This window comes from Anopheles moucheti, chromosome 2, assembly GCF_943734755.1.
Source record: "Anopheles moucheti chromosome 2, idAnoMoucSN_F20_07, whole genome shotgun sequence".
Taxonomy (NCBI): domain Eukaryota; kingdom Metazoa; phylum Arthropoda; class Insecta; order Diptera; family Culicidae; genus Anopheles; species Anopheles moucheti.
In genome coordinates this window covers 39,952,814-39,971,897 of record NC_069140.1, presented here as the reverse complement: position 1 = coordinate 39,971,897, position 19,084 = coordinate 39,952,814, and the positions used below count along the sequence as shown (strand labels likewise).

The following is a 19,084-nucleotide window of genomic DNA, read 5'->3' as shown; positions in this document are numbered from 1 at the left end:
AGTATGTTTCTATTCGTTACGTTTACTGCCACGGCTATTATGCCGATCGTGGGCGTTAATGGATTATTGCTCGCCCGGCCATGCTTCATCCAGGGGAACCCGTGGGCGATGCTAGGTGTCATCAAACGACACGCACGTCCGGTAGCGATGATGGGTGAAAATGCTGGCCACAATCCATTTAACACCTTTCCCGGCATGACGCAGTACGGCAATTGTGTGCAAGTGCACTTTAGCTATGCAGCCGAAACCATCAACATTACAATCGCTTGTGGCCGTGCGCAAGGCATCGCTGCCCTGCCAAATGAACGCAACGCGCGACATGATCATCGTGCACAGTGTCCAGTGTACACGTCGGATATTAAATGGCCCCTTGCGAACCTGGTTTACCTCGAGTACGATGTGCGTCGGTTTGAGCTGAGCAGCTGTGTGACGCTGAACGAAACACACTCGTACCATGGCCATCTACTGCTTACGGATGATATCGAAACGCGATCCTACATGCTGCCAAACTCTCTACCGATGTGGCGCAAGAAACTCCAACAGCCGGGCATGGTACCGTTTGAGTTCAGAGCCAACTGCAGTGAGTGCAACTTTCGCAACGAGTACGTTGCGTTTGTGCCAAATTTGAATCAAAATATAGAAAATTCACCACCCGAAGCACAACCGTACTGCAGCGAGGGAAATGTGACGGAAAGTAAAACACCGAACAGCCACATTACGATGCAGGTTAATGTTGCCATTTCGGAACTAATGGTGAAACTGTTCATCCCTACGGTAGTGATATTCGGTGCTGTGTTGTTGCTTCGCTTCTGTCTTTGCGGTAAAAAGCAGTCATCAGCAACGGTTGTGCCGGAGATACCACAGACAGTGAAACAATAATCCCAGTTCCCTAGCGTCTCTTTCTTCAATGCTGCATTTACAAGGATGTGATATCCTCGAAAGAATATGCTTTACCTAACCTGTTTACCCACTATAAATTTTGTACTACATATCCGAACTAAACGGGAGTTTTCATTATTTTATTCTTTGACAGTGAGAGTAATATCTCGAGGTTTGGAAAACATGTTGTCTATTCGTTGCATTACATTTATTTCTACAATAAGGTTTGCTATATATCATCGCTTTAACATTGTAATCTAAATAAAGCATTTTATATATCAATTGTGCTTTCAAATATAAACTGTGGATGGATATAACACTGTAGCCAATTCATAATCAACGCTATTGAATCAAAATTTATTGATGAAAAAGCAGTGAATGAAATGTTAACAGCAAATCTATAGCTTTTTACATAATACAATTTGTGAAAAGAATTCTTAACAAACCCCAATAATCACATCAGCAACGTGTGAACTATTTCATGCACGTCCTTCTTCGTCTAGAACCAAGGATGCCATCCATTGTACGTAATGCCAAGTAGCTTACCATCCATGGCCATTTCTAGCAGCATCTCGGTTTGCAACTCCGTCGAAAGGACCTTTGCCCGACCCGCCTTTACAGTGCTCACGGAGGCAGACGCTTGCACCAGCGACAGATAGCCCACCAAAAAATCACTCTGTTGAGCAACGGCACCGTAACGCAACTCATCCATCAGCAGTTGCTTCGGATTGGCTCCATTTAGCTTGCGCAGGACCGTGTTTACGCGCATCTCAGGATTCCATTCTCCGACGCTCTGCCGGGACGATCGTTCGTTGCCGGTATTTGTAGCCATCCGTTGGCGGGCTGCCTTTAACCAGTCGACCGTCGGTTCACGGACAAACACCTCCAAACAGGCACGGAGCACCATGCGGGAATTGCGCAAACACTGCAGTGTGTGCAGATGGCACTTCTGTAAAATGCCTGCCAGCTGCATCGGCTCCATTACTCCAACAAACTGCGGCGTAAGCCGGAACGGTATCAGCTCCGGTATGGCAAGGTCACGCGTACCGGCACCGAATGCAATGCCGAAATCTACCCCCACCAGCATGCCGGTCGCGCGTTCCAGCACAATATTGCTCAAATGTCGGTCGCCTATCCCGAGCGCCCAACAGGTAACGTTCATCGTGGCCAAACTTTTCGCAAAGTTCATGCGCAACCGGTAGAAGGATTCGGGCGAGTTGGCCATATCGTACAGCGCACGTTTCAGTGTGCACGAGCGAATAGTTTGCGCTAGCTCGATATACTTCGATTGCAGCTGCTCGGGCGTACCGTACGCTGCGGCCATTCCGTACAACGATGCCGAATTCCTGGCGGCAGTGTTGAACGAATCGTTTGCCGACGGATCCAGCTTCGCTACGCTCATCAGAAAGCGTGTGTATTCGTCGTGCAAGTGTGCCTGTCCCTGGTCACCCGGGTTGTAGCGGGGTGCAGCCTGTTTGGCAATTTCGCTCAATGCAATCGTACCTTCCAGCCAGCTGAGCAAACCGAAATCGCGCCGTATCGGCACAACTTCGTACGTGCGGAGCAGTAGCTGGTGGGCTCGGCAGTGTCGGTCCCACCGCAAGCGGTGCGTTATCTCGCGCTGCAGCTGCTGTATACGTTGATCCTGCCGAAGATCTTCGCCAAACTTGGCCAGGAAGCGATACTGCCGTCCATTGCTACTCCGGAACGTTATTTGTATCGGCAGCCGAAGCGTTCCGAACACCAGTACATCCGGCACAACTTTCAAGATCGTCGCGTGCTGGCACGGGTTGGGTGTGCCACGATCTATCGCACCGTACTGACCCGGTACCTCGACAGACGATTCTCCATGCACACCTGCAATATCGCTGCAATGGTAGTCTGCTAGCCAGGGTGAAAAATCTTTCAGTTCCATGGGCTTGGTGCGGGGTCTATTCGATTGTTTGGTACTTCCCAGTTTATGTAGCTGCTGCAAGATCTGATCACGCTCATCCACCGGATGGTAATGCTTGAGGGCGCGAAAACTCTCTATTAGTGGGAACGCATCCCGGTAAACTTGTCCGTGGCACCACAGATCGTCAGCGTTGGTCGGGAACACATGCGGAACGGTTCTGTCAATGAAGGTTTGGTAGGCAGCCGAGTCGGTGAAGCTGTTTAGATGTCGTTTCAATTCCACGATCATGGTATGGAGTCGTGTTTCCGGCATAACTACCCGGTACAGTTCATCTACGAAGCGATCCAACACGGGAAAATTCAAGGCATTGCGCAACTTCGTTACAATCGGACGAACCGGTCCTTCGGTGTCGCTTAGTATTAGACGAGCAGGATAATACAGCGCCATTGGGTAATCTCTAGCAATTCGCATAAAAAGTTCATCCAGAAAATGTTCCTCAACGGGCGCTTGGTTCGATCTTCCGGGTCCATCCGACGCAATCTTCATGTACGACAGCAGCTGGGGAATCCACTGGAGAAAGTTCCACGACGGTACCGCACACGAGTGTTCCTGGAATTCCTTGCACAGCGTATTGTTTTGAAGATTACGTAACTGCAACAACACGGGAAACAGATGCCGAGCTTCGCGGGAACCGTATTTAATTGCGGGCAAAAGGGACGTTACTAAAAGCCGTTCAACTGGCAGCTCCTCAGATCCGTTTCGTTCCGGTTTAAGCTCTTCGTAACAGTAGCGAGCCAAACGAAGGTGAGCTTCAGCGAGCTCCAATAAGGCGGCATCATTGCTGTTCCTATGCGTGGAATCAGGTGCCAACACATCAATACCGTGCTGCAAGCAGTGGATCGAAAACCGACGTAATCTTTCGCTTAACGTCAGACGCTCGCTAGATACCGCGTCATCCGGCAGTTTCATTACAGTTTGAATAACGTTCTGTATGATCGATGCATGTTCTGGTGCAATGCCATCATCGGAACTATTGTTCGCCGTCCTAATAGTGTCGGCAAGCCGGTAAAGTTCTGTCCAAGCGGTTCGACTCACCCGCTTCCTATCGGTGTCGTTTTCGAGAGATGTCAGCTGTTTCTGAACTTTCACCAATTTTTTTAACTCTCGCAGCAGAGGTTGGGCCAGAATTGAATTTGTTTCCACTTGCAGTATTGAATCGTGCCGTATGTGGGCAATTTTTCTTCGTAGCGCTTGCTCCATTGCCGGCTTTCTTAAGCCCGCGGATGATTCAGCGGCTCGCAGGCTTGTAATAAGTTTTTGTGCATACTTTATGTTGTTCTGCTCGAATGCCACGTCCACCAGTTGTAGCTCCAGCTCGTACACCAAACTGTACAGTTTCGACACGTTACCGGATATATTCTCCTGCCCGGAGCATTTCGATTCGAGCTTGCGCAACAAGAATTTACGGTACGCTACTATAGTGTCCCAGGTGACGAGCGAATCCGTCAGTGCAGGATGTGCTTTTCTCCACGAGATAGTTAAGCCGTCGAGAGCTTGTTCCAGCTTATCGTTTGAATGCTCCAACAGCTCACTATATGCGACCAGCTCAATGACTTTGCGCACACCAAGCAAACAATCGGTGCGCACTAGCGACGGCAGCACGCCAGCACAGTGCCATTCGTCGAGGAATTGCCGCTGCGTCCGGTCGGCGAACATGCGGGCCCGGACCATTTCTTGGCCGGAGATGTATAGCGCCGTCAGCTGCTCGCCGAACTGCTGCCGCATATGTTTCGCACGATCCGGGATGTGCAACCATTGTTGCAGCGTTTGGTAAAACTCACGCGCCGCTGCATTGCCGGCTAACACGCGTGCCACATTGCCTTGCACGTAGTTTGGCATTAAGTTTTCCAAATTCCACTCGTCACTCCACAGCTCCTCGAGATTCGTTACCTGATTACCGATCTGTTCCAGCAGCCCGTCCCACTGTCCGAGCTGTAGCAAGCAGTTAAAGGTCGATTTGTAGCAAAAGTTGCGTTCCTCAACACGAGCCTCGCTCACACGCATTAGCAGCTTACAGTACGCACGGTATGCTGCGTTGTATCGTCCCAGTGCTTCCAGCTCGATCGCTTCCCGCAGCTGCGGATCGGTGTCGAGCTTTTCGCCGAAGATGCCCACCGTTACGCTGTGCTCGTGCATCGCGTGGTACAAATTCGATAACTGCAGCCAGTGTTCTGCCTCCGAGGTGGCGTTGCACCCAACGGTACGTACCGATTCGTCGTCAAAGTCATCACCATTCGCTAGCTTTGCCTCCAGATAGAGCGCACCCATCGTGAGCATGTTGGACGAACCTGCCACAGACGCGATGGTACGGGGAGAAAGCGTAAACTTTCCCGACGCCTTGCCAAGTGTCAGTTCGATCAAACCGCCGAAGAGAGTGGGATCGGTGGTTTTGGTCGCATCTAGAATGCGCTGTAACGATCTGTCTAGCTGGTCTACGAAACGATCCCACTCGTCACCAACCATTCGCAGTCGGCGCCCTGCAGCGTCTCCCGACATCAGACATTCGACAAGACCGTTAAAAATGGCCACAAACATTTGCCTAGCGCATGCCGTATCTCGACGACAGAGAGCCTGCAACGGTAATAGAAACGCAAGCAGATTGATCTGCAGATCGGGATAATCGGCAAGACGGTAGCGTCGGTACAGGGTCACCTGGGATGCAGTCTCACGGCGACGTTCCGTCTGTTGCCGCTGCTTGGTGTAATGGCGCCTCACGGCCCAGGCTGCATGCTGTTGTTGATTCCCTGCACTGTCCCTGAGAATGCGTTTGCGCAGACGTTCGAACGTACGGTCCTGTTGCATCGTTTCCGACACTTGGCCCGTTCGCTGCGACCGACGGTCCAGCTGTAATGTGCTAGGCTCCAGCATAAGGGAATGTTGCGTTGGCATGGCAAATGTTTCATGGCCTTTAATAAACCTGGTCGGATCCTGCGTTGGCTCGAAATACGCATTGCCATCGTTGAGCGCGGTACGGTCCATGCCGGAGAATTGAGTCGCTCTTATTAGTTGCTCCATCTGTGAGCCTCTGCCCGTAATGAATGATTGTAGCTGCCGCTGTTGTGAGGTTTCCGCAAACATTGGCGTTAGCAGCGACATTGTGTGACGCTGGCGAGCTCCTGTTTCAATCGTATACTCGTGAAACTTAACGTCTGCATTCAGATACTCGTGCAGAAACAAACGATCCTTAGACTCTCGGCAACGGATTGCCGGATCGAGCAGCAGTGCCACTGCACTGCCTAAAAACTCCGCCTCTACGGCTGGATCGTACAGTTCCGCCAACAGAAACAAGAAGCGTTCCTTTACATCGCTCGGCAGCTTCCCACTGTCGGTAAGGTATTCGAGAATTCTGGCCCGAATGGAAGCGTCGTTGGCATCGGTTTCCTGTATTCTGCATAAGCCTTGCACCAGGCATCTCCAAACCGTGTGTTGACATGCCTCCGAAAGCTCGGCGTAATTACGTTCGTGAATGTAGATTAAAATTTCGTAAGCCACCGCCCGACACTCGGTGCGTGTGCTCGGTTCCGATGTAACACGTCCAACCGGGTCGATCAGCTGCTGTACATGTTGCAACTCACGCACCAGCGGAAGTGCACGATTGAGTAAATGCAATGTGGGCAGCTGCAATTCATTATCGCGCAACAGCAGCATTAACTCCATCGAGGATAGCTCCCGGAAGAGATCCTCGTTAAACTTCTCCAGCCGCCCACCTAGCAACAGCTCCAGATACATGCGTTTCTCCGGAACAGCAGCTGCAGGAAAGCGATGGCTTAAAATGGACAGAAACGGATCGGCAATCGATGGAAAGCCTTTTGCTATTTCGTATAATATTTCAGCGAATTTGCGATCGTATTCACGCTGAATAGCGGAAAGCTTGGTAATGCATTCGGTATGGAACTGTTCGTCTGCACTGTCGTCTTGATCTTCCGGCAGACCATCGGGGTAGAGTCGCGCCAAACAGTGACCTAACAGTAGGGCGGCAGATTTATAGCTGGTGCTGTCGGGCAAATCTAAACAGTGCATGATCGCGCCCAGATATTCCCGCTTTGTACTTTCCATCCAGGGCACTAACGTGCCTCCTCCCTTGGTGAGCACTATTGAACTCATCTGCAGACCCGCGATCAGTTGAAGCTGTGATCGTTCCTCCGATTGCAAACGTTGCCGACTGGATACCATTTCGAAAAGAAGCTCCTCCGGCACAACCAGAGCACTATGCCACTGTGATATTAGCTCCTGAATCAGTTCCAGATTCAGCCGTAACACTTTTGGTGCTGGGTTTTTTGCACCTTGCTGCACACAAGCGTGATTCATAAGAAATCGAAGAAGTACACTCGCTAGTGCGGCAGATTCTGCGACAGCAGCACCTTCTCTTCTAGTTTCGCAAGATACAACCGTAGCATTCCATTCCAGTGTCAGCGCAATCAGGTCGGTTACGAGCGGGCCCAAGCCGCGAATCTTACACGCATCGACGGCGAGCTGCATCAATGGACACAGCAACAAGGATGCGTGTGGTTGCAGCTCTTTGCGACAATTATCGATCACCTTCGCCAGGAGCAGGCGTACGTTCTTCGGCTGGCCCGGATCGTTTAGCGAACCTACGAGAAAGCGTACTACCGTTTGCAGCTCCACCTTGGTTGCAGCCATGTGTCGAATGCATCCGCAAACCGTGGCCATTATCTCGTGCTCGTTGATTGTTGTTCGTTCGAGTGAAACGTCGGAGAGTGTGCCTTTTTGTCGCTTGGCCAGCTCAGCAGCATCCCTTTCCGCTATCTCGCGCGCAGAGAGCACAACGGAATGGTTCATATCGAAGCGAAACACCTGTTGGCTCAGCGATGATTCCCTCACCACCGACAGGCCGGGATCGTTGGTGATCGGTAGTTGGGACGCTGAGTATCCACCTTCGTTCCGTATTGCAACACGCTTTGTGATTGTACGGACGGTTTGTTCCTGTTCCTGGCTTCCTTCCAGGTACAGCTCGTCATTGCTGCAGTCGACCAAATGGCGCCACAGATATTCGCCTTTATCGCGACTTTCTAGAAACAGGAGCGCTGAGTACATGCGAGGGTTGTCGTTCGTGTTGGAGATCATTGCTACCAATGCCCGATAAGCGGCACACTGGTACTTGCGGAACAGCTCCACCGCGGTACGATCATTCGAAGGACACGCAACCCGTCGGACGCTATGTGCTCGTTTGCTGAAGTCTGCCACCAAACGTTTTCCTCGTACTGGCGCTTCCCCATCCTTTGCCGAACCATAAAGCTCTGTAGCTACGGGACAAAGTTCACCGGTCAGGATATGTTTAGGAAGCAGTGCAGCATAATGCTCCAACAATCGAAAAGCAGCAGCTACATCGACGAGCATATGCTCTAATTCCCAACCAGAACGCCCATACATGTCCACCGTGGTAAAGTTGGAGATGGAACGAATGGTGCGTTTGTAAAACTCCACGATCGAATCGTACCGACAGTGCCACAGTGCGGTACACAGATATCGGCGTAGTATCGTTTCGCGAACGGTCGGCGCATAGCCATGGTTTGCAAACAAATTCCATAGGTCGTGGAGCCGCTCACACTGCATCTCATACGGTTGGTCGGCGAAATATCGCTCGATGGCTTGGCGAATTTGAGTTTCGGCAATGTGTCCCTCACCATCTGGTGCCGTGATCTCTATGATCACCTTCAGAAGCAATGGTGAACGGGAAACGATCATCGCTTCCAGCAAACGTTCGAGACAGTTTAGAAATCCAACCCGCTTTGGACTGTTGGGTGGAAATTCTGTCGAACGGAGCGGAAAGTGTGAGGTCTGTAACTTTTCGAGAGCATTCTCAAAATTGCCCCAGTGTGACTCGGTTTCAGCGGTACCACCACCCGGTCCGAGTACGGTTGGTAGCAGTACAATAGCTTTCGCTTTCAGTTCTATGGACACCTCCGGTCGGGAACTTCCGATAAGCTCAATTAACCACTCCTCATACACTACACCCACTTTCTGGCGAATTTCATGCAAAGGAAAGGGACATATCATCGCCATGTTGGTCATCAACTCTATCATCTGTAGATCAGACGCACCGAAAACGTTTGGCTGCTGGCGCGAACTTGCAAAGAGTTGTGACCAACCGTTAAGCATGATCTCCAAAAGATTTTCCAACCGATCCTTGTTCGCGGCTTGCTTCCGATAGCTGTAATCCATCAGGTCGCACAGAATTCGAACTATGTACGGGAAGTTATCCGTATCGAGAGTTCGCAGGAGCTTGCTTAAGCTTTCAGATGGTTTCATCAGAAACAGTTCATACACGGCCGATCCAAAGCAAACGAGAAAGTGTTCCCCGTGGCGTATGTTTGGGTGTAGCATGTCCGTACTCAAACAGCACGTAATAGTTGCAGACACTATGCCATCGCTATCGCTGTGCCCGATTATCTCCGACATGCTAAAGATAGCTTCTAACACGACCGTACCGAAGCGTGCTGCAGATGGACTGAGCGCTAAGCACACACGTTCCTGTCCGATAGCCTCGTAACAGTCGATTAGTAGTTTACGGGCGGTCTGTTGAATGCGCTCTATGCTGGCATCCATCAGGTGCGTATCCCCGTAGCGCTTTCGTAGATGTTTCGCCATAAACAGCAAGCCTCTTGCAGTCCTTTGATCTGCTACAAGAATTGTTCTTAGAGTCAGAAGCGTTTTCATTCGATCTCCAAGATCCTGCATCACCGTGACAAGCTTTTCGAACAGGGCCCGCACAAAATGCTGCCCGTCGGGTTGATTGTAACGCTCCATTAGGCGCAATATTAACCCTTCCAGTTGAACCGAGAGATGTCGATCGTTTTCCAGCTCATGGTGCGCCGAAACATTGCAATTTATCCCGAGCTGTTGTGGTTTAAATACAAGCGCCAGTAGAAAATTGATCGTTGGTTGATCCTGCCACAGTTCCATGATTTCCGCAGAAGTATCGTTCTCCATAGTTCCGGCGTGTGAAAGCAGCAAAACGAACAGATCGATGATTTGCACAATGACGGCCGCCTTCAGTGCATCGAACCGTACAATCTTATCCGCGTTCATGCGCTGATCGCATGTGATCAAATCTCTCTCGCCCGATCGGTGCATATTGACGCGGGACAGTAGTTCGTGCACGGAAAAATCAACCACAGATCGGAGGAAATGTTGTACGGCGGGCAAAATACGACATAGTAGCGCCTGTAGTAGTTCTACCGCAACAAGGTTCTCTCTTCGCAACCAACAGTACATGTCGAGCGTTGCAAGAAGATACTCCAACCAAAGATATATGTTGACTGCGAACGAGTTCGTTTGTTCCGCCGTTAAACTTTGCAGTGTTTCAGCCTGATGAATACCCTGCACAGCATCAGCGTGAAGGCAGATCGATTTGATGTCATCTGGGGTGAAATGTTGGCGAAGAAAATGTTCCCCGCTCGTTGCATGTGGTACCGCTTTAGCGAGTCGAGTGAATAGCTGCATACATTTACCGCGATAAAGTCGCTGTCGTGCGGCACACTGACGGAACAACCAACACACAAGGTGTTTCATCTCACCTCCACCAATAGCCGGCGGTACGATCTGGCGAACTTGCGGCCGGTATGATTCATTCCGTTCGGCATTGAATAAAGCGTACCGGAGCGCAAGCAATTTCCCAAGATGATGCAATACGAGCAAAAACTGTTCCGCAATAGCGTCGCTAGCTTGTGACGTGCCGAATCCAGCCTGCTCCTCCGTCACAATGAGTCCAATCGCGTACGAATGCATAAGCTCGAAACCGTACAGTTTCGTATGATAATCCTCCTGCAGCAGTATCCAGAACAGATTGTTAAACGCCAGTGCAGAACCATACCGATGCGCAGCATTCGACTCTAAGGCGTGTGTGTTAAGCCGCTCCAACAGTGTGCTCTTGGTCTTCTGGCGATCGATACCCGAGTCCGCGTGTCTACATTGCCGGTTGGTCCACTGCAGAAACTCTCGCAAACATCGGACGGATAGGTCTCGGATAGCGCTATGCTCCACGTTGAAGGTTGCGGCCGTCAGGCAGTCGAGCAGTGCTCGCGTCCCTTGCTGGTTAAGTTTTGATGGCTGCGTTACGAAGTGGATGATTTGGAAGAGCAATGGTTCGAACATCTGGCACACCGCTAGATCGGTATCGCAGCTCAGTTGTAATAGATGTTGACATATTTGTGTCCTGCAAGTATTGATCGAAAAGTTTCTTATTATTTCTTCATAAAACGAAAGAATACAACTCCTAAAAGGAAAATAAAAAAACCCTTAATTCATTCGCCACCAATATCACAGTATTCCACGACGAACGGCACATCAACTAGATACGAATGTGAATCCTACGAGGAAACCTGGCCAAGAGGTAACTTAAGAAACAGCCATAACACAATAAATATCCTTCCTTGCCGGAAAAAAACCTCACGAGGTCTAGGCCTGCCATTTTTGGCTTTCTTTGACTTTAATTACCAATAATTACCCCTGCGATAGCATAGTCAGCCCTGCGTATGGGGGATTAGTCCGTATTAGATTTTAACCCGGACCTGTCGTGTAGAAGACCGGTGCCTCTTTCAAATACGACAACGGATCGCCCTTACAATAAATATACCCTTCGTATTTAACACACGTTTTGCTAGATCCTAAATAAGAGAAAATTATCGGAAATAATTATGCCGCAGTCAGTTAAAACACTGTGTTTAATTATTTGATATACAATAGCTCAAATGGCTTTGAACAATAAATAGAAAATAGGAAAACAGGACAAATACCACAGAGAGGGATTATTCGTGGTTTAACAATCGATTAGGTCATTTAGGTCATATTAAATCGATATCCTAGCTAAAGCAAGCGATTTAAATAACATTCGATCCCCTGCCTTCGATGACCATGGAACTGGTCTCAACTCTATTGAGGAAATGTTCACCGTTCGAGAACTATCGTCACTTTGAAACTATTGTGCAAGTGTCCACATCCGAAAGAATACGTACATCCACATATCCATCATTACAGACATGATGTAAAACTTTGTGAATAAAACTTTCGAATTACTCAACATAAAAGCGGAAAAAATAAAACCATGCCCTAATCTAGCTCTCACTTCCGGAAATTGATTAGTTACGAATGTTTCCTACTACTCGCTAGTAGCAATGTCGTACTTATTCCGGTGGCCACGGTTAGTACCCGTGCTAGTAATTATTTTCCGCGCGCAAACAATCATACTGCACGACTTTTGGTGCGTGGTGCCATCTCATTATTGGCTGCGGAAGGGCGACTTTAACCTTACCGCTAAATTGCTTCGCATCGTGGGCGATAATACGGGCCACAATCCGTTTAACATCTTTCCAAACATCACCAATATGGGACAATGTTTGGAACTGCATCTTGGGCTTCGGGGAAACATCCTCAATATTACGGTTGCCTGCCGTAACGCATACCCAGCGTCGACTGCACCTATTTCCGGCCCGAGTAAGCTCGGCATTATTTCCGCCGTGGATCTACGCATCGATGGGAATGGTTACGTATCGCTCTTGAGCTGTTACCAAATCAGTCGAAAGATAATACAATTTGGAGCGCTCGTAGCAACAACAGCCACGAACGAGGTCGCACGATACCAAGCAGAACTGCACAATTTAAACAAAGGATCACAGATGTACCAGCATATTTCGTACATGCAGCCGTGTCAATGCGTTTTTCGGAACGAATTTTTGCTTCAAGTAAATGACGAAGCGGATAAAACGGTGGATAGCTTATTTTTACGTAAGTTTTGGTTTATGCTTTTGGGAAGTGTGTTGTTAGTAATTGTGCTTGGGATAATAGTGAAGATAATGAAGTCTAAATAAAAATGCATTATATATATTGCGAAATTGTTAAATACTTTACCGAGAGAAAGTAACCCTGTATTATCTACAATAAATTTCGTACTCACCATAAACTGTCCAGTTGATCCTGATAGTTGATGCCCAATAGATAAAGCACGATGGTGTGCAGAAGTTCGCATGCGGCCAACTTTGTCGCACGATCGCTACACTCCACGGCCAACTGACATACGCGACCAACAATTCCATCCAACTTGATGCACGGGCGCGTTCCATTCTCGCACAGCAACCGCAACTCGAGCGATCGTCCACTATCTGCATCCCATCGTGTAAGCGAACACTGGTCCAACGCGTCCCATCCTTGGTCGCTTGTACTCTCTAGTTCATCCACCACCAACCAGCAGCATTCGTTTGGTTGCAGATCGCCCAAAAAGTTCAGAATTCGCATCTGAAACGTAACGAGTTCGCTCGAGTCTACCGTCTGCTCGATTCGGTGTTGTTGCTTAATGCGTTCGATCTTCCCAGCAGTAACATTAGCTGTACGGTGACGCTTAAACTTCGCCAAACGTAAACTTTGGGCAGGTGGTTGTGTTGAGTCCCGTGTGCGCAGGAATGGTTCCACCATTGGGAGAACTTGTCGGAGCAGTTGTTCTCGCAGCGTCGGCCTCATCGGTGGATAACGGAAGCGTACCATACGGCGGAGAGAGTTCAGCGCCACCCGAGCAATCGATAGCAATCCATGCCCGATACGGAAAGCTGCCCGAAACACTTCCATCATTAGCGGTTGCTTTTGGGTTTCATCTTCAACGAAATCGAGCAACAAACGAACTGGTGCATTTAGTACGAACCGGAGACATGCTAATTGAAGTTCTCCGACTGCATGCAAAGCTCTCTGTACCGTTTGTTCGAGGTAATACAGCAGCACCAGTTGAATCGAACGAACGTCCGTGTCAACGGGTGAACCTTCCCGCTGATGGAAGTAACCGATCTTTTCTGCCGTACCGAGCCCCATTTCGATCAGCTTTACGAATCCACTCACCAGCGGACGTTCTAGCGATGCTTTGACGAATCTTTCGAAGTACGGACGAATCCAATCGGCGAAGAGCTCCCGTACAGCGGTTGGCGTTTGGAAACCATGCAAAACATCCCGATACAGTTCGACAAGGTTGAGAAAGATATGATAGTCCTTGGGTTTGGTCGGTATGAGATCGATGTTAGGGTCGCAGAAAAACAGTTCCCTTTCCTGTCCATCATCATCCTGGAAGGTCCGTTTACGGGTAGATAAATCCAGCTTATCCACTATCACAAATAGCGTATTCATGAAGGCACGGTAGATCGCTCGTATTAAGGGTGTATCTTGTGTACCGTGTGCTTTATCCAAAAGCCCCTGCCAAAGGGGAAGATAATTTTTGTACGTCACAAAATCTTGTTTCCAGTCGCTTTTTGTCGCGGCAACAGCATGAGTACCAGTAGTTGGCGTAGGTACGGGCAGTGAGGTGGCGAACGGTAATGAATGCGTACAACTCCAAACAATTCCCTGAAGCAGTATACTGTCGAGTAGATGATCGCGAGTACTTCCACCTAACTTTCCAATGTTTTGAAGCATGCATACGAGCGATTTTATGATAAGTTCATGATGTACCGTAGCAAGATGATAAAAATCGCGAACCAAAGCAACGGTCATCGTTTGTACCGAGACGAGCTGTATCGCTGTAAGTTGTTTTGCATGGGTAAGAATCTCGGACAGGGACTGAATGAAATCGGGTAAAAATTCAAGCATATCTCCTACAGCTGCAACCGACCGTTCACATATACCCTCGATCCGCTGTAGTACGATCGTAAGCAACTCGTTTAGTGACACATTCGATCCGGCCAGTTGTTGGCACGGTCCAGCCATAATACCGAATCCACGAATAGCAATCCGTATCTCAAACCGATCTGCATCGGGCGAGTTAAGCAACTTCCGATAGTACGCCACATACTGATTCAGGACATCCACCGTCGATGGACATTCACGATCGCTTCCGGCCGTGAACTCGGGATTGGAAAGTACTCGTGCAATTTCACCGTGAAAAGCGTACATTGCGTTTATACCAATTTGACTATCATCCTGATTCGTCGATTTGATCCATTTACCGGCAATCAATTTCTGCCAGTGCACGTGATCCAGATACAGATGCAGCGTAAATAGTGGTGCATGGTTCGCCAATACCTGTAACGCATTGCGGAAAACGTTTCGCTCTGCTCGGTGTTCATCCCAGATCGAAAGTTTCTTTATCAATAGGTACAACCTTTGGCGTATCTCCCGATCGCTCTCCGACGGTGCGAAATGTACCAGAAAATAGTCCAATCCTCGAATTGCTCCCGCCAGCGATACCAGCGAAGGATAATTTTCTTCCAGAAGCTGTTTCTCCGCCGCATTCATAAGGGTGTCCCGCATTCTATCCGGTTCGGTCACACTCGCCGGAAAGTGCTTTGCTAGCTGGCCTAACAGTTCGTAAAGGTTTTGCTGGAAACGGTTCGGCAGCTTTCCTTGTGGGAAAACCAATAGAAGCTCCCCGGGCAGCTGGTCAAGCTTGTCGTACGTGTCGCTTTGCAGACAGCCATACGCAATACTGTCCTGTAGCACAAGTGTTGCCAACTCGCGCGATCGAGCCGATACCGAGGAAGATTGTATGTAACGAAGTGCAATCGGCACAACGATCGTCATCCGTTTGCCAAGCAGCGAGGAATGTTTCTCGATCACTTTACGAAACAAATCAAACGTATCATCAATTGCCTTGGCAAAGAGTTTCGCAGTGGGAAATGATTTTTCCAAAAATGCCATCAATCCGTTCGGTAGAGCAAACAAACATTCTAGATTAAAGTCTGAAAATAAAACAGGATTAGAAGATAGGGTTGGAGATATGTGGGTATAACGGATGATTCATACCTGTTTCCGCGGTGCTTTCATCGACTTTATCAATGATCAGCTGTGTGATACGATTAATTATGCTGCGGGCATGAGGGGTCTGCTGCGTATCGAGGCATGTGTTCAGCTGCCGTAAGCACGTACTTAAATCTATTGCCATTGGTGCTGTAATCAAAGAGATTATATTATACCAGTTCAAAGTCGCAATCTAAGCAAACACCGGCAACAAGACTGGTAATCAATCTTCGTACCGCCGTAAAATACTCGTATTTATCACTTTCTTCCGCTGCTTCACATAAACATTATGGTGCTATGCACAATTCACAACAAAATGAAGCTAGATTTCAACAAATAATATGATGAAGAAACGATGTAGTATGAGGACTACACGATTAAAGGTCTCGCCCACAGAAAGATCGCAAATAAATGAAAATTGCGCGCCGCGATCTATTGTTTATCTGTCAGCTGTCATCCTCACTGTGGTTGGTTCTCGCACAAAATCCTGATTTTTGAAAAATAGTTTTTATTCTCGTATTAGAAAACATGATACTGTCTTAGCAAACGCTTCAAATTATTTTATTATAAATAAAACAGACCCTGCATTATTACCCGAAACAATTATCAATAAAACATTGCACGAAATGTCATCCCACGTCGTATCCTCATGACCGATGGATCGTCCACCCATCGACCGGCATTAATTGCATACGCGAATATACCTGTGTACGGTGCTGGGAAATTGCTGCACTCAATCGATTTTCTAACGCCACCGTGTTGTTGTTTTCCACCCCCTCCGGCGGTCGGTAGCGGTGACGTCAGCGCAGATACGCACACCCTGCACACCCTTTTTCCGCGCAAGACATTTTATGACGTCCGTTATCGCTCGCACTACAAGCTGGGCAGTGCTGCATCATCATCACATTAAACAGTGCTGGTCCGCGACGCGTATCGGTGCAGGCAAACAGCTCGCAAACATCCGGCAATCGGTACTTCCGCAATCAAGCAAAAGCACCAGTTTACTCGTGTGTCCCTTCGGTACGAAGTTTAGCGTGATGGGAAAGCCAAAGGTTGTGTTCGTTCTCGGCCCACCCGGTTCCGGCAAGGGTACGCAGTGCGAAAAGATTGTGAAAGAGTTTGGCTATACGCATCTGTCTGCCGGTGATTTACTGCGCGAGGAACGCAACCGGGAAGGGTCCGAGTATGGTGCACTGATTGAGGACAACATCAAGAATGGTCGGATCGTGCCAGTAGAAATTACTTGCGCCCTGTTGGAAAATGCTATGAACAAAACGATTCAGGTGAGAGTTCTGGATTTTAGCCGAAGGGAAACCATGAAAAGCTGTACGACCATTCATTCGCAAGTTTCGCATTTCCAGTCTTATCCGGATTTAGTATTCTGATAAGCAGAAGTAACGTCCCAACGAATGTGTGTCGAATATTGTTACACAATTGAAATTATCGAATGACCCTTCCCGACTGCGCCTGTATAGGTGACCAGATTATCGATGGCCTCAGGCCGTAGCGTGTTTTCGCTCTCAAGTTCAACCGTGTCTCCACGGGACGCACTTTTACGCAATCTGTACGATTTTTGCTATTTTTAGAGCCCCAAACGCCAATCGGAAGGAGAAGGCGCAAAACGGGCGCCAAGAAAGACTGTGATGCGACGCGGAACGAGAACCGCTTTATAATGAGATTGTTGCTGAATGCTTTACCCTCTGCTTCACTGCGTATATCCAACAGGCAACCGGTAACGATCGATTCCTGATCGATGGATTCCCCCGCAATGAGGACAATCTGCAGGGCTGGACGAAAAAGATGGCCGACAAGGTGGAGCAGCAGTTCGTGCTGTTTTTCGAGTGCTCCGAGCAACAGTGCACCGAGCGGTGTCTGAAGCGAGGCGAAAGCAGTGGCCGTTCGGACGATAATGCGGAAAGTTTGAAGAAACGGTTCAATACCTACATCAACGATACGGTAGCAATTATTAAGCACTACGAGGAGTTGCAGCTGGTGAAGAAAATCGATGCCAGCGCCGGTCCGGATGCGGTGTTCGAACACGTGAAAGCTCTCTTCGGAGAACAGAAGTAAAGGCGATGTCAGGAAAAATATCCAACAGCTACTGCTGGTAGGAAGTTTGTACACGCAATTTGATAGACGCCCGTTGTTTTTATATCATTAAGCAAACGTCCTAAGCATCGGTATTCGGAAAGTAATTGTAAAAGGATGAAAGATAGGGAAGATGTTAAAATCAACTAATGGGAAATCGTACTGCGCTTTCCAAACGTCCTCTCAGAGCCAGCGTGCTACATTCCTTCATATCTAGAAACAGAATCCCCTTAACCTCATTCCAGCAAATGAGGCAAATTAGGCGAGCTTATTTGTGGGTTCTTTGAATGGTTCTGGTTAAACAAAAACCAGCATCCTCTTCTACGGATTTGGACACGTTTTCCTTATCAACATTTATCTGACCAACTTGATGTGCGTAGATTGCATCCCATTACCACACTGTACAACCTAATTTCGGCGGACAATTAATTACATTATTGTAAGCAGGCAAGCAAATTAGTAAAGTATTAACTTTCACGCTTAATTAATTCTTGTGTCAAAAGAGCATAACGTCACCAGAAATGGTGCTAGCAGAACCGGGAGCGAATGTACACGTACATTATGCTCTTTTTATTAGTTTGCAGTACGTTTTTTTTTTTTGTTTTAATACTACTTTTAATACAATTATTGTGTTTTAGTAAATGTCTTATGGTGGGGTCCATATTCAACTTCACTCTTATGTGTCCAGCTTATGTGTTCGAATGTGGTCAGCGGGAAACGAATTCAATGGATAATAAATAATAGTAGAAATATACGATGGCATGTTATAAAAAATACCCTTGGAAAATTCAAGAATTTTGTGTGTAGATTAGAGTAGAATGGTTCAAAAACTGATATTATCTGTGAGAAGCATATTTGCCGCGCGTATCTAAAATTGAGAGAAAAGCGCAGCGTACGTGCTGTAGTCTACGTGGACTCCCAGGAATATCACATAACTTCGCGTTTGATGGACATTAAACGCGCAAGGGCAGCCGTAGGCTACCACATCACAGAGCGTACTAAGGAGCAGTATAGCATTTATGTCACGCGTTAGTTTTTTTGAGCAGACCAATTTTCTAATTACCTCTAGCGGTAATGTGTTCTAGCTAGTTGTGAAAGAACTTTAGTTGTGCTCTAGATTAGAGTGGTTTTATGGTTTACTCGTCAAATAGAGGGTTTCTTTACGACATACGAGCCTTAAGCCACTCGTGGAACATCATGACTGAAACGTACTGAAAGCCGTCTCAAGACGCAACAGGTCTGCTGCGGCAGCTTCGCATCGTTGCCATGAAGTATCAGCGATTTGTCGCAATGGTAGACCTCGTAGCAAGCCAAGGTTGCTGCCTTGTGGCGATCTGGAAGGAGCATTGATACGGTATCCAACATTCTCGATGTTTTAATAGAATAACATAAATATTCAATTTTGTTTGGTTTTCTGTTAATTTATACTGTCTT

General features: G+C 48.1%; 2 protein-coding genes across 2 annotated transcripts; one reads left to right on the top strand and one right to left on the bottom strand.

The window, feature by feature from the left end:
• Positions 1–1,220: 1,220 nt before the first annotated feature.
• Positions 1,221–15,707, bottom strand: LOC128309582 (DNA-dependent protein kinase catalytic subunit-like). The gene is made up of 3 exons (XM_053046009.1): positions 15,569–15,707; positions 12,747–15,504; positions 1,221–11,009 (listed from the first exon to the last, which is right to left on the bottom strand). Exons 1-3 carry the CDS (start codon positions 15,705–15,707, stop codon positions 1,379–1,381), a joined length of 12,528 nt encoding a protein of 4,175 aa, XP_052901969.1. The 3' UTR covers positions 1,221–1,378.
• Positions 15,708–16,270: 563 nt separating this feature from the next.
• Positions 16,271–18,455, top strand: LOC128309768 (UMP-CMP kinase). The gene is made up of 2 exons (XM_053046234.1): positions 16,271–16,845; positions 17,288–18,455. The coding sequence occupies exons 1-2, from the start codon at positions 16,414–16,416 to the stop codon at positions 17,630–17,632; spliced, it is 777 nt and encodes a 258-aa protein (XP_052902194.1). The 5' UTR covers positions 16,271–16,413; the 3' UTR covers positions 17,633–18,455.
• Positions 18,456–19,084: the final 629 nt, after the last annotated feature.

Excerpts from the sequence above, each read along its gene's own strand:
- LOC128309768 (XM_053046234.1), top strand. The coding sequence starts at position 16,414 with ATGACGTCCGTTATCGCTCGCACTACAAGCTGGGCAGTGCTGCATCAT. Across the intron at positions 16,846-17,287 it reads CTATGAACAAAACGATTCAG|GCAACCGGTAACGATCGATT; the intron begins GTGAGAGTTCTG and ends TATATCCAACAG.
- LOC128309582 (XM_053046009.1), bottom strand. The coding sequence starts at position 15,707 with ATGGCAATAGATTTAAGTACGTGCTTACGGCAGCTGAACACATGCCTC. Across the intron at positions 15,505-15,568 it reads TGAAAGCACCGCGGAAACAG|ACTTTAATCTAGAATGTTTG; the intron begins GTATGAATCATC and ends TTTTATTTTCAG. Across the intron at positions 11,010-12,746 it reads GATCAACTGGACAGTTTATG|GACACAAATATGTCAACATC; the intron begins GTGAGTACGAAA and ends CAATACTTGCAG.